At 37.3% G+C, this 15,894-nt stretch overlaps 1 protein-coding gene across 1 annotated transcript in view; it reads right to left on the reverse strand.

Moving 5' to 3' along the window:
* Nucleotides 1–5,739: 5,739 nt before the first annotated feature.
* The window catches only part of KPNA3 (karyopherin subunit alpha 3), a 46,406-nt gene continuing 36,251 nt past the window's right edge, over nt 5,740–15,894 (reverse strand). Inside the window, exons 10-16 of the mRNA XM_021714930.1 lie at nt 14,866–14,997; nt 13,554–13,682; nt 11,172–11,276; nt 11,004–11,075; nt 10,487–10,649; nt 9,008–9,102; nt 5,740–8,282 (exon numbers count right to left, since the gene is read on the reverse strand). Of these exons, the coding sequence (XP_021570605.1) occupies nt 8,184–8,282; nt 9,008–9,102; nt 10,487–10,649; nt 11,004–11,075; nt 11,172–11,276; nt 13,554–13,682; nt 14,866–14,997 (795 nt within the window). The 3' untranslated portion in view covers nt 5,740–8,183. The remainder of the gene's footprint in view (nt 8,283–9,007; nt 9,103–10,486; nt 10,650–11,003; nt 11,076–11,171; nt 11,277–13,553; nt 13,683–14,865; nt 14,998–15,894) is intronic.

Below are 15,894 nucleotides of genomic sequence, written 5' to 3' on the forward strand. Positions count from 1 at the left end.
ACTCACCTCAGCCTCCCAAAGGCGCGGGATTACAGGCTGAGCCACCAAGCCCAGCTTGTCCCTTTTGCTTAATGATGATTTTCTCACTCTTTGAATACCAAAATCCTTTATATGACTTACCAGGCTGTGGGGTCTGGCCCCACCCTACCTCTTTAGTCCCTCCCCTGCCCCAGTTAAGTTTCATTCCCATTATAATCTTTGATCTAGCTATACTCGCTTTCTTGTACTCCCTTGAATGCCCCATGGTGCTTCCCACAAGGCTTTGTACATACTCTTCCCACTGCCACGAAGTGTCTCCAAACTGCCCAATTAACTCCTGCTTTTCTACCACAATTAGCTGTGTAATTTTGGGAAAATCAAACTTCTCTCTGATGACAGAACTTTCAGGCACTTGTAAAGTGTCCTAACAGTATGGGCTCACCATCAACCAGATTATCACCTTCCTAACTACCCAGTTCTCCTTACTATATGTTACTGTATGCCTTTTCCCCAACACTTATCGTAACTTTTACCTTTCATTCCTGTGATTTTTAGAAAGCATCCTGTGCTCTAGCACAGCACCTGGCATGGGATAGGGTGCTCAATATGTATTCAAATGTTTCTAAAACCTTAGTCACAATTCTTATAAAAGACTGAAGACATTGAAAGGATTCACATAAGTAATATATCCTGATCATATTATGAGGAAAACTGGGCTAAAATGATATGAAATGTATACTTATATTTAGTTTGAAAAGGGTAGATGCCTAAATACTGGGCTAAAAAGGGCTGATGACAAAGAAGGTAGAGGCTGAGACTTGACCACAAATCTAATGATGATGATGCTGGTAAAATAACTGAAATAATCTCCTCCACATTAATAATATCAAGTGTTCAGATAATGGAATGTTCCCATCCAAAGTACCTGGAAACTAGTCACACCATACTCTTCCTTGCTGGGGTCCTTATGCTTCATGTGACAGGAGCCAGGTCCAGCAACCACTTTATGGTCAGTATAGATGAAATGCATGGGGTGTTCAAGTGAAAGAAAGGAGCTGTTAAAAAATGGGTCAGTCTCTTTTGCTATCCGGAAATAAAAAGTCTATTCCCAATCAATAATAAATTCATAAAAATGGACAATTAAGAGAGGTGACTTTGTTTAATATTAAGACAAGACTCTGAAGCAAAAAAACTGGTTAACAAAGTAGAAAAAGTTTCCTTGAAAAGAAGATCTCCTTTGCTTCTCAAACTCTTCTGATTCTTATTCCTGCAGGCATGTTTCCATGAAATGGCCTGCCTCAAAAATCTGATTTTATCTTTAAAGCATTATATAAAACCAGGTCAGACACTGTGCCTCCCGCCTGTAATTCTAGCACTTTGGGAGGCCGAGGCAGAGGCTCACTTGAGCCCAGGAGTTCAAGTCCAACCTAGGCAACATAGCAGGACTTATCTCTACATAAAAAAATTAAAAAATAAAAAATTGGCTGGGCATGGTGGTGCACCTATGTTGTCCTACCTACTCAGGAAGCTGAGGTGGAAGAATTGCCCGATCCCAGGAAGTCATGCTACGCACTCTACTCCACTCCAGCCTGAGTGAGACACCGATTAAAAAAAAAAAGCATTATGTAAAATGTATATTTTACTCTGTAACACTTTGGATTGTATTATCATAAAATTGTTTTACTTACCACCTAGTAAAATGGCTGTCCCAAGATGTTCCTTGCTTATCTTATGGCTTCACACATGACCTAGCACAAGGCCCCATGTATCCTTAGGTACCAAAGTTTGAGTAAAGAGAATTCCTCAGGAAGGTGTATGGCAATTTGTTAGGTAGGGAAGGGACACACTGTAGAAATTCCCTGCAGGAAACATTTTCTTTCTTTTTTTTTTTTTGAGTTGGAGTCTCATTCCATCAACCAGGCTGGAGTAAAGTGGTACACTCCTCACCACCCCAGTGTCAACCTGCTGGGCTCCAGTGATCCTTCTGCCTTAGCTTTCCAAGTAGCCGGAACTACAGGCATGCCCTACCACACCTGGCTAATTTTTGGTTTATTGTAGAGATGAGGTCTTGCCAAGTTGCACAGGCTGGTCTTGAACCTGGAGGCTCAGGCAATCCACTGGGATTACAGGTTGAGCCACAGATCCCAGCCCCAGAAACATTTTCTTGAGAGTATGGCTCAGCCATAGTTTCTCTGCTTTTAATCATTTAATAAACTTGTATGTTGTCTGATGGGGACGATCTCTCACAAAGCTTCAAGAAGTGATTTCCAAACTATGCTAGGATTTTCCAGTCCAACTCCAGTTTTCCCCAGAGAATTTAAAGGTCTTTAAATGTTTAAAAACCCCTACTACAGGACATGTTGAGATTTGGGCAATCCATGCATTTGGTTGTTTCACAACCCTAGTTTTTGGCTTCAGGATAGATTTTTTTTTTTTTGAGTTGGAGTCTCACTCTGTCACCCAGGTTGGAGGGCAGTGGCACACTCCTGGCTACCACAGCCTCAACCTGCTGGGCTCCAGCGATCCTTCTGCCTCAGCCTTCCAAGTAGCTGGAACTACAAGCACGCGCTACCACACCCGGCTAGTTTTTGATTTATTGTAGAGATGAGGTCTCACCAAGTTGCCCGGGCAGGTCTCATATCCGCGGCCTCAGGCAATTCACTCACCTCGGGATTACAGGCTGAGCCACTGAGCCAGGCCTGATAAATTTAACAGGGTAACCAACTAGTTGTTCCATATTCCCGTATCTACCCTAAGTCTCTTGCAATAGATGGGGCTCAGTACTACCTACAGCTCCCAACAGATGGGTGACTTAGGAATTAAAGTTGGGTCAGCCTCTGATTTTTCCTAAAACTCAGAGTAAAGAGAAGGCATATTTTAATCTCTTTTAATGTTATGCATCTGAGGAAAGCCTGGGACTGTACACACAATAAAGTCATGATTTAGGCTGCCTCGTTTAAGTGGATCTTTCTACAGGAAGTGATTTACAACCAGGGGGGTTTTGGCCCCCGGGGCGCGTTTGGAAACATCTGGAGACATTTTTGGTTGTCTTGACTAGGAGAGAGGGGAGAACTGTTACTGACATCCAGTAAGTAGAGTCCAGGGATGCTGCTAAACGTCCTCCAATGCACAGGACCACTCCTGTATTATCCAGCCTAAAATGTCATTAGTGCCGGGTTTGGGAAACCCTGATTCAGGCCAAAGTTGAGGAATTTCATGGTCAAGTAAATAGTGGGATTAGGCTGCACTTCCACATCCCTTTCCCCATACATATTCTCTGGAGATAATATATAGTAATGATTCTTTTGGAGAATCATTCTACCACTATTTTTCAGCTATCTAATCAAGTACAACATTTACATGAAGTGTTCCCATTAAACTTCAGCCAAATGAATGGTAGATTACATAGAGCACCATTTGAGTTATTATACCTTAAGAGTCACAGCTTCATATACAGAAATTATACACCCTTTCTCCAAATAGATTGGGTTGATGCATAAGTTAATAGAGTGTGTTTTAGCATTGGAGTTTATCGTTTGACAATGCTATGCTTGTGAATATGCCTTGCATTTTGCAGATTTGAAGAATGTTAGTGTTACTTGTGGGGTAAAGAAGATGGAGTGTCAAGTGGAAAAAAAATGAACACTTCCCGACATATTCTTCTATTTAACAGAGGAGTAAAGTCAGCGGAGACGGCTGGAAATATTTGTGCTGTGTGCTGAGAGAATGCCATCTGGGAAAGCATGGCAAGAAAGTGGTTTGTCGTTTCAAAGAGGGCCGCTTTGACCGGAGTGATTCTCTACATTCAGGAAGGCCATCAGGCTTTGATGACCATTTAAATGCTTTAATACATGATGATCCACATCAGTCAACCCGAGAATTGGCAAATGTGATGAATGGTGACCAATCAACCATATGTGACATTTGCATTCCATAGGCAAGCAAAAAAAGCTACAAACTTATGCATCAGTCCAATAATTAAAATTTCCCAGTTCAATTAGGGTTAACAAAAATACTCTCAAATTAGGCTGGGCTCAGTGGCTCAGCCTATAATGCCAGCACTTTGGGAGGCTGAGGCAAGAGGACTGCCTGAGCCCGTGGGTTCAAGACCATCCCAAGCAACTTGGCGAGACCACATCTCTACAATAAATCAAAAATTAGCTGGATATGTTAGTGCGTGCACCTGTAGTTCCAGCTACTTGGAAGGCTGTGGCGGAAGGATCACTGGAGACCAGCAGGTTGACGCTGGGATGACCCTGAGCGTCCCACTTCACTCCAGCCTAGGCAACTGAGTGAGAATCCAACTCAAAAACAACAAAAACAAGAAACTTTCAAATCTAGCAGTTATTGGTTTGTTAGAGTAGGAGGGAAATATTAAAATACAATAAAAGAGTAATTCATGAATGTCAGTGGCTCTTGCTTACTTGCTAACCTACCATAATTAAATAATTAATCTCCTGAAAAGAATGGCTCTTTTTGGCCGGGCTCTGTGGCTCAGCCTGTAATCCCAGCACTTTGGGAGGCCGAGGTGAGCGGATTGCCTGAGCCCGCAGGTTCGAGACTCGCCTGGGCAACTTGGCGAGACTTCATCTCTACAATAAATCAAAAAATTAGCCGGACATGGTAGCGCGCGCCTATAGTTCCAGCTACTCGGAAGGCTGAGGCGGAAGGATCGCCAGAGTCCAGCAGGTCGAGGCTGCGGTGGCCGGGAGCAGCCTCTGCACTCCAGTCTGGGCGATAGAGTGAGACTCCAGCTCAAAAAAAAAAAAAAAGAATGGCTCTTTTTTAAAAACTTTTTTTTTCCACATAAAGATTAAATTTTTTAGAAAAAATGGGGTCTTGATATTTTGCCTAGCCTGTCTTGAACTCCTGGGCTCAAGTAGCTGGGACTACAGGTATGTCCTACCATGCCTGGCTCAAGAGGACTCTTCTGAAGAAAATGATATTAAGATTATATGAGTACTATCACATTTATTTACTTACACGTCAATTTCTTTCAAAAATAGTTTCAAGTGGCATTATATAAAAGTGAAAATATTACTGTACTCAAAAGTTTGGCTGTTCCTTTGTTCTTTTAAATAATACAAGATTTTACTTAGAGTCATAATCTCTAACAGGTTAAAACTTTCAAGTTTACTTTAATTACTAATTTTCATAGTTACATGTTTTCAAGGATTAGGCAGGTCTTTTAAAAAGCTTGATTTTTTTTGTTAGTTTCATGAAAGAATCACCCACCTTCTTAAAAAATGGCCTTTTTCTAAGTGATAGCATTTAAATCTGAGGGAGAATGCCACCTGATACAGAGGCAGGGACGAGTGATGCAGGTGCAAGCCAAAAAACAACAAAGCCTGCCAGTAACCAACGGAAGCTGCCAAGAGGCAAGGAAGGGTCCTCCCTTCCTTCAGGAAGCCTAACCAAGCTATCATCTTAATTTCAGACTTCTGGTCTCCAGAACTGGATGATAAAAAATTTCTATTGACTGAAACCACCTGGTTTGTGGTACTCTGTAGCAAGAGCTTAGAAAATTAACACAGATTTTGGTACTTCTTATTGGTCACAAAATACTCTCAAATCTAGCATTATTAGTCATCTTGGTTTGTTAGAGTAGAAATATTAAACTACAATAAAAGAGTAATTCATGATTCACCTCAATGTGGTTGATTTTTTGAAAAATAATTCCAAATTGAAATTTAACCTTACAGAAAACAAAGCTAGTTTTTAGGAATTAAGTTATTTTCAGAAATGAGTCTTTCAATGTTATATCATATTTGATAGCAGCTTTTTTTATTGGTTACAAAACCTAAGCCCATATACAAAATTAGGAACACATTTAGATGCCTCTTTTGAAAGAATGTTTTAGTCTTTAACTGAGTTTAAAAAAAAAATAAAAACAATGCAATTTTAAACACTGTTTTGAAAACTTAAAAGTGCAGCAATATACTTAGTTTCCTTTATCTACGAAATGGTGCAATTCCAATTCAAAACTGGTAAGGTCACAACAAATTGAATCAAGCAAATGCATACATATGTCTGCACTACTTGATGCTAATGTTCACTTAAATGTTAGTTTGCACTTTAAAACACAAGAGGAAATAGGAATCGTCACAGTAGAGGCCCAATTTTAATCTTAATGTGTGCAAAATTTAAAAGGTAACTGTCAGTTAAGTATGGAGAGTCCAGAAGAAACTAAACTGGAAGGGGTACAATTCACAATATCAAGAAGATTTGGACTTTAAGGGTTTCACCGAAGTTTGTGACCTTAATTAGCTTTGACTTTGTTATTCCTACTTTTTAATGAACACCACACAGTTTCAAAAACTTAGACTATAGTGTCCGAACAGGATGCAGTTACCATATGAAGCTTTAACTCAAAATTTGGATAAAGAAAAAAAGGCACAATGAACTTCAACTCAATTTTATGTGCACAAGAGTTGAAAAATCTGAGCCACCTTAAAGAGAAATTGATTCTAAAATTTATAAAACCTATAAATAATCAGAGGCCAAACCACTATATTAAAACAGATTCTCTAGCAAGTAAAAATCTTGCAGTTTAAACATACGCTTGTATCTACTTTAGATACAAGACAAAACTCACTCTTTAAAGTGGCTCTACCTTGGCAGATACATATATTTGTAATGAACGCACACCTGCTATGTGTTGTTTATCAGTGAAAACACCCCAGCTGATTCACAAAGCTCTGATGGCATCTGTCTCATCTTCATCAGTAAATACACCCCCCCATTGGATAACTAAATTAGTTTGGATTTTCTATCCTTTCACATCAATACACTGGGAAATTATACCCAGTAAACAAGAGCAACAAAATCATTTCTGTGACAGCACAATTTAGTTTAAAAATTTAAATCACTATTCTTTCATTAATAACTGGGTCAGATAATTTACCAAAAGCAATGACTTTACACAGTAATACCAGATTTTGCAGAATTACTTCAAGATCACTGCAAATCAGGTTTGTGTTAAATAAACTGCAGATTACTCCTCTACACAGATCCCTGTCTGAATCTTTTAATATGTTTTTAGAGTAGGATCTGAGTTAAATTTTCCAATACTCAAAGAATGAAGTCTTATGACACTTCTAAATAGTTGCTGGTTTTTTGCCAAACACATTATCAAAAACACTGGTTACTAAGTAAAAAATATTTTAAGACTAAATTACAGTAAACATGAAAGCTCCACAGTTTAAACCCAATATAAATCAACCATATCCAATTATCAAATAAAAACAAAAAATATTAACTCCTGAAAGCTGAAAGCAAGATTTATTTTTTAAACATCACCAATAGGTATTTTAGACCTTTGTAGTTTTTGTGTTTTTCGCTTTTTTCCTTTATAGTCAGGGACTCTTGCTTTCAACTTAAACAGAAGTTCAAGTCCGTAACAGGTTGCAGCTCAGGTAAAATACCATGCACAGCATTTGATTACTTCAAAACAGCAGGAACACACAGGCTGAAGTGAGTGGTCAAATAGGGCTTGCTGTTCTCAAAAATTAGGTATAATGGCAAAAGCATTACCATCCATATCTAAAGTTCTTCCTCCAACCATGGCTTCTGAGGCAGATAAACACATCAGTTACTAGTAGATGAAATTACAGTTTTTAAAAAACTTATCTGTTTAATCAATAACCAAGTTTCTTGTTTTTAAGTTACTTTTGTTGTGTCAGTTCCACCAATGAAAATCATTTGGCTTGTACTTTAAAATCTATTCTTCCACATAAAGAATATGAAAATATGTTTGTGGAGGACAATGATGGAGGCTCAGATCACACTGTACCTCTTTAGTCTTCCAATGTGTATATGCATCATACCAAAGTCTTGATCCGCGGTGCATCGTTTTCCAAAGGAGTATCAGTGGCCAGTTGACATGCCACCACTATGGAATATTCTAAACCGGAGACTGCAGTTGTCAGCGTGTGGCACCAGGGAACAGGGGAAAACAGGGTAGTTGAGATTGTTAAGGAGAATTCTAAAACAGTTTAGGAAATCATGCATATGCATTTACAGTCCATGTGATAGTGACTTTTGGCAACTGCAAAGTGACTGAGACATGGCTTGCTTTAGAAGCATCAAAACGAAGAGGCATGTGTGTTTCAGAGCCTTTTGTTGCTGTTGTTGTTCTTATCATTTGGTAGCCATCTGGTGGTGCTTCATATCGAATGTGGGAAAGATGCTGCACTCAACTGAACTTAAAAATTAAATTCTTTTGTTTGAAGGTTGGCTGTTGGGTCAAAATTGTAAGTACCTCCCTGTGTTGCTTCAGGAATGAGGCTGGGATCTTCATCAATCTATAAAAAAAGAAAACAAAATTCTTACTAGGCTATTATACTATACTTGAGGGTGTAAACTGAATTTTTTACCTCTCAGGAGAGAAGTCTGTATAATGCTTTAATCATCTAAAAATATTTGGGTAAATCAGTAATAATTTTATTAAGAAATACAACAATTTAAAACTGAACATACATTTAAAAACTGCTCCCTTCTTAAGTTTCTTTTTCTGCAGATTTATTTAACTTATCTGAACATATATCATTTGTATAATTATGATTTTTTTCCCAGTTAACAAATTACAAATGAAACAAGAACTCCTTTTACAATTTTACCTTATAATGAAATTTCAGAAAAAGTATTTAAGAAAAGTGACTTATGAAGTATCTACCACACGGTCTCACTCATAAGTGAGAGCAATTATGATACTATAAGAAAGGGATTATGATACAATAAAAAAAGGATTGGCAGTAGTGGGAAACTGCCGGGGAGCGGAGAGGGGGGAATGACATTTCATCAATAAAGGTACCTAATCTCAAATCAGGTGAAGTGGGGACCAAAGTGAGGCCCAAAGTTTACCTGTACAACGACCATTTGTGTACCTAACCCTGGATTGTACCCCAAATGTTTAAAATAAAAAAATACAGTATAAACTTAAGTCATATTAAAAATAAAAAGAAAACTCATAAATTTATATTATATATAGGCTTCAATTTACATGTAGAAATTATATTTTTATACTTACATCATCACCAGAGAAATATTGATCTATGATTTCAAATGCTAATTTATATATGTCTTCATTTTCATGTTGCTGCAAAACATCAATTTTCTCCAAACCTGACAAAAATAAAATAAATATAACTGAATAGTTGATAAAGAGATACTAATTAAAACCATGCTCATTTTAATGAGGAAATCCTAAGGAACTCAGAACAAACACCCTGTTTCCCCACATAAGATGATAGTTTGTCTAAAAACATAAAAACCTGAGCTTTTCTGGGTGGAGACTAGAATCTCACTAATGTTTTCCTCCTAAGAAGCCTCTGAGGTGCTCTGAATCCTGAGGCAGACAGTTTTAAAAAAACCTGAACACTCCACTGGCAGCTGTGGCATAGAATGTAAAGGAATTAAGAAATTTATTACTTACATGGGAAGCTAGTGATGGTACTAGAACTGAGATCTCCCAGACTGCTTTAATACAATCAAACTATTTCATATCATTTCTTTCTCTTTGTTTTCCAAATGTTATTTTTATATAACCACAAGTAAGTTTTTAGAAATTTAATGATTAATTGGCATATATAAAAGAAAAAGTTTTACATTTTTAAAAACTTTAAAAAGTGGCCAGGTGTGGTGGCTCATATCTGTAATCCAAGAACTTTGGAAGGCCAAGGTGAGAGGATTGCTTGAGCCCAGGAGACTGAGACCAGTCTAGGCAACATAGCGAGACCTCCTATCTTAAAAAAATAATAATAATAATGATCATCATCATCATTAGTTGGTGTGGTATAGTCCCAGCTACTCAGGAGGCTGAGCCAGAAGGACTACCTGAGGTCAGGAGGTCGTGGCTGCAGTGAGTCGTGATTGTGCCACTGTACTCCAGTGTGGGTGACAGAATGAGACCTCAACTCAAAAAAATAAAAAACAAAATGTAAAAATATATGCTTCATATGTCATTGCCAGAAAAATAATGAAACAGTATTTCAAACCACAGTTCTCATTAAAATTTCTAAGCAACTTCTATAGTAAAAATTCCAGCACACAGCTGTGGTAATTCTTAAAACTGATAGGACTGAAACAAAATATCTAGATGACTCAGAAACCATTAACCCTTTCCAACAATACAAAATAATATTTCCTGAGGTGGCATCAGTGTGTGAGAAATGCTCAATTAAATAAAACTTCAGAATTGATCTATTGTAGTGGTTTTCAGAGCTTTTCACCTGCTCTTACACACTGTGCCTTCAAGAGGAGTATCAGTGTTTCTCAAAAAGCAATGCCAATCTCTAGAGTGACCTTCACAACCAGCTTTTGCAAAGTATACAATAAAGTTTTCTTGAAAATCCTCTTTGAATGCTTACATCACAAATAAAGAGTAGGAACATTCTGTGGCCATTTAACAACAATGTATCCTACTAATTTTTTTTCTAATAAATTGATGTGAAAGAACTAATGTTTCAGAGTTCCAGTGCTCAACTACTTTTCTTCAATCCACTCTTACCTCCACATTCCTCTATTATTTCAGCTATTGTGCTTGCTTCATCACCAGCCATTATCAGAATGTTTTTTAGGCCATCTAGGACCACCTGAACCACTTGAGAATCTTTTACTGACAGTAAATTACAAAATGGTGGTATTACATTCTGCTGTACAAGGTATTCAACCTAGACAACAAAGGAGAAGAAATATTTTTATTTATATAATTATCTTTTTGCCAGCCAGGCATGGTGGCATGTGCTTATAGTCCCAGCTACTCAAGGGGCCTAGGGAAGGAAGATCGCTTGAGCGCAGGAGCTCAAGGCTGTAGTGTGTCATGATCATGCCTGTGAAAACCCACTGCACTCCATTCTGGGCAACATAGTCAGACTGGGTCTCTTAAAAAAAATTATTATAATTAGCTATTCCCCCAAAAGAACATGGGACAGAGCTTAAAAACAGTCACTGATTACTAAACATCAGAGTAGTATACTACTTTCCAAGATCAACAATGACGACAGTTACAGTTTTTTCAAACTTACCTGATCTTTTCTGCCACTTATTGTTAAATTGCTGATTGCCCAAGCAGCTTCCTTTTGTGTTCCAAAATCTCCCTGAAGTTAAAAACAAGATCATAAAGATGAAATCTTTATCTAAAAAGTCTTGGTTATAACAGATTAATAACAAAATGAACTCAAAATATGACTGACCTTAGCAAGCTGATGAATAATCATAGGGATTAATCCAGCATCTATTACTGCTTGAACTTGTTGCTGGTTGCCTGCTGTTATGTTGGAAAGGAACCACACTGCTTCCTATAATTGAACAAAATCAGGGCACCTTTATTTGAAAAATTCTACTCTTAATGCTTTTTGTTTAATTTTAACGTTTTGTAAGTATGATAACAAATTACCTTATGTTAAAAATACCTCACCTAAAATGTGACTAGGTTATACAAAACCTCCCATTTAAAATTAGTTATAAGGAAACTTCTATTCATAATATTTGGGCCCCATTAACCTGACTTTTATTCATTCAATAACATATAAGCCTAGTCTAAGCTAGGCATTATTCTAGGCAATGGTGATACAGAAGTGAACAAAACAGACAAAAATATCTATTCATGAAGCTTCCATTTCTGTGCATTCACTCTCTCTAAGACAGAAATAAATTTACGATTGAATTTCTGAAAACTTTGTTAAAACAATTTCTAATAAAGACAAATTGTTTATTTTAAAAACATTTACTCATAAGATAGTCTAAGGTTAAAAATTTTAAAACTAAAATGCTGAGGCTGGGCATGGTGGCTCACACCTGTAATTCCAGCATGTTGGGAGGTGAAGGCGAGAGAATTGCCTGAGCCCAGGGGTTCAAGACTAGCCTGGGTAACTTGGTGAGACCATATCTCTACAATAAATCAGCCAGGTGTGGTGGTACACACTTGTAGTTCTAGGTACTTGGAAGGCTGAGATGGAAGGATCGCCTGAGCCCAGTATACACAGAAGCTGCGGTGGCCATGAGGATGCCTGGGCAACAGAGTGAGATTCCAACTCAAAACAAATTAAAACAAAACAAAAGCTAAAATGTTGGGTGGGGGAACAAGTTGGTAACTTCTACTTCCAGGGTCCCATGATGGTCTCAAGATGCAAATAACATAAATTCTCAAAGTAAAAAGCTGTTGAAGCAACTAACTGCTTGCTGAAGCTGAGACAATACCTCCATAAACCGGTCCTCTACCCCCATGATACTTTCACATGAAAGCCGGATCCTCACTCTATCCTTTCACAGGCCAGATCCTCTCTCTACCCACTTCTGCTGCCTTCCTCACTTCTCAGCTGTTTCCAATTATGGACTACATTCAGCTACAAAATCACCTATATGTTAAAATTTCTACAGTAAAAAATAACTGGCTCAGAGTCTGAAAGTCTCTGGTTTCTTTCTCTTCACTGGAATAAACGTTATCTACAAAATGTGATTTTTCACAACCAACTTTTCTATAAGAATTCAACAGTCAAAGTATACTCAAGCAACCACATAAATAGTTATGACAGAAGAAATTATCAATTTTGCTGCATTTGAGGCATAGTAGCACTTTAGGTAGATAAACTAAATGCAAATTAAAGTCACAATAAGACACCACTTCACATCTACTAGGATGTCTAAAATAATTTTTTTAAACAGAGAAAATAAGTGCTGGCAAGAATGTGCATTAGAACCCTTAATAACATCACTGGTTGGAATGTAAAAGAGTGTAGCTACTATGGAAAACAGTTTGGTGGTTCCTCAAAAAGTTACACACAGAATTACCTTATAACCTGGGAAATCCATTCCTAATTAGATAACCCAAAGAAAGTGAAAACAGGAATTTAAACAAATATTTGTACACTAATGTTCACTGTAGCATTATTCATAATAGCCAAAAGCTAGAAAAAATTCAAATGTCCACCAAATGAATAAGCAAAATGTAGCACACATGCATACAATAAAATATTCAGCCTTAAAAAGAATGGAGCTCTCTGATACATGCTACAAAATGGATGAACCTTGAAAATATGCTAAGTGAAATAAGCTAGTCATAAAAAGACTTCAACAGTTAAGTACATATTACACAATCAGTAATAACTTTGTCTACAAGCTTGAAATCTTAAAAAGAGCAATTTTTCATGATCCTTGAATTCAGGCACTTCATTTTTAGGTCCGATCTAATTTTGTAGGGAAATTGAATAATGATCTCAATTTAAAAAAGACACCAGCTATCTAAGTAACAGATTTCGCATGTACTTTTTTACCTAGTAGCTCCTAACTTAATGATTCTTCCTATGCTCAGTCTATTTAAATAAAAACACAGGTAGTCTAAAAATATTTTTTATTCTGTGATGATCAGGGCAGCACTTACAAGAAGCAATTAAACACTGACACAAAATAATTACAGAGGTGATTTAAAACAATCATCATCTTCATTGCAAGGGTTTTGAAGAAAAACAGAAACAAGTAATAACAAAAATAAGAGGATAGTTAAAAATGAGATCCAGAGAGAGAGAGAGAGAGAGAGAGAGAGAGAAATAAAATAATGAGAACATCACATGTCTTACCTTATTTATCTTCTCTTTTGGGTGTGATAAAAGATTTGGGAAGTGTGACAGGACATCACAATTGAGAACAACCTGGGTCTGCTCATCAGTGCCAGTCACTATGTTGCCTACTGCTCTGAGTGCTGCTGTCTGGGACAAGGATAAAATGTTTTCTATTAGTTTATTTGCTTATGACATACATTTTCCATAACCCCAAGAAAACGTAAAAGTGCAAGGAGTGAATGATTAACACTTATTTCATCATTACACAAAGCATTAAGCAGACTCACAGCAATTATCAATTTTAAACAATAGTATGTGAAAAATTATTGGAAAAGTTGGGCATGGTGGCTCACACCTGCAATCTCAGCACTTTGGAAGCCTAAGGCAGGAGGATCACTTGAGCCTAGGGGTTCAAGATCAGCTTAGGTAACATAGCAAGACCTTGTCTCTAAGCTGTGATCATGACACTGCACTCCTGTCTGGGTGACAGAGTTAGACCTTGACTCAAAATAAATAAATACGATAAATATTTGTGTGTGTGTGTGTGTGTACTTTCACTTCCTGGTGGCTCAGAAGGGGCACAAGATATGGCACAACCCCCGAATCAATACTCACACACATAAATTGTTGGAAAAAAGAATATAAAAATAAAATAAAAAACCATAAGTCCCATTTTAAAACAGCAAGTTTTATCCATTACTCAATCGGTGCCACAGAAATATTTTAATAAAGGTCAGGAATGGGCAAACATTTCCATATAGAAAGTCACTCTGGCAGAAGTAGGAGGAACAGATCTACTGGCTGCCTGCCCCTATTAGAGTAGGGAGAGAGAAAGAAGTGTGGTTAGGAGGCTATTGCAATTACGGAGTAAAGAAAATGAGTCCTGAACTTAATCAGTGGTTCCAGATATATAAGGAGATTTGAAGGTGATGTAAAAATTGAAAGGATTCTGTAATGGAATGGGAACTGAAGGGTGAAGAGAGGAATCACATTTCTAGCTTAGACTATGCTGTCCACTGAAAGGGGATAAGAAAGAAGAGCAGGTTGTGGGAGAAGATGATTGTTCATTTTTGTCTGGTTGAAATGACAGTGGAATGTGTGAGGTTCTTAGAGTAGCATCTAAAGAGTCAAGAAAAATTGGCTATATGAGTCTGAAATACAGCACAGAATCTAGGGGAGATAAGGTTTGGAAATCAACAAAGTCAGGCTCAGGGGACTAGCAGGAGAAATCTGGAAGTGCTTATAGACAGAATTGGAGTCTGGTTGTACAAGTTAACTGGTTATAGCAAATACAACTCTATACAAGTAAGAAAAATTTTAAAATACTTACTTGAACTTTCACTTCCTGGTGGCTCAGAAGGGGCACGAGAAATGGCACAACCCCTGAATCAATAACCATCTGTATCTGTTCATTACCTCCATCTGTCAAGTATGACAGAGCCCAAACAGTGTCTACAAGAATCTACAGGAAATAAAAAAGAATAAATAGTTTACATATTTGTTTGAGTGCTTAAAATACATACCACACCTCAGGAGTGGTGACAAAGTAACCAAATGCTATGTTTTAGCTTGGTGGCAAAGATATCTGCTTACCTGATTAATCTGTTAAGTAGCAGGTCCCTTACCTTCTTTTCAGTGCCTGCCTCAGATAATTCTTTAAAAAAATGACACTCTAGGACAACTTATATCGCAACTTCTGCCATTTATGTATTATAGATTAATTTTGAAACAGGTAGAAAAGTAATTTTCCCTACACTCATAAATTAGGCATCTAGTAATCACATGCAAATATGACACACAGGATGAGGTCATTACATCATGTTGCTTCAAGTCTAGAAGAGACCAAAAAGACTATCTACCTACTCTACTGGTTTTCAAACGAAAGGCAATTTTTCAGACTACTAAAGTAAACAAATAAAAGAAATGACTTGGCACATCCCTTGAAACATGTTTCCAACTGAAAAGCACAGTACAAACCATGCCCTATCCTCATCCCAATTTTACAAATACATAAAGGAAAACAACAGGTTCAGAGATTTTTTCACTCATTCAAAGTCAAAGAGCTTGTATATGGCTTTTCTTGGTGTCACCACAGAGTAATGTAAGCACTAGTCTTATCTCGTGAAATTCTGAGATGTGTCCTATTAGGGTATTCAAATAAAAGACATCTTATTGCCCTAAAATAATAGCAGGCACCTGAATTCACATATCTTTCAAAAAAGGATATAGATGAATAAGAGAAAATAAAATCACATATAATCCACACTTTCCGTTTACTAGAAGTCAGAGAACACTAAATATTTTCAATTACTTGTAACAAGAGAAAAAAATTAAATTGTAGCTTTTGTCTGGACCTCTT

Source organism: Carlito syrichta, unplaced genomic scaffold (assembly GCF_000164805.1).
Source record: "Carlito syrichta isolate Samal-C Ts95f unplaced genomic scaffold, Tarsius_syrichta-2.0.1 Scaffold305878, whole genome shotgun sequence".
Taxonomy (NCBI): domain Eukaryota; kingdom Metazoa; phylum Chordata; class Mammalia; order Primates; family Tarsiidae; genus Carlito; species Carlito syrichta.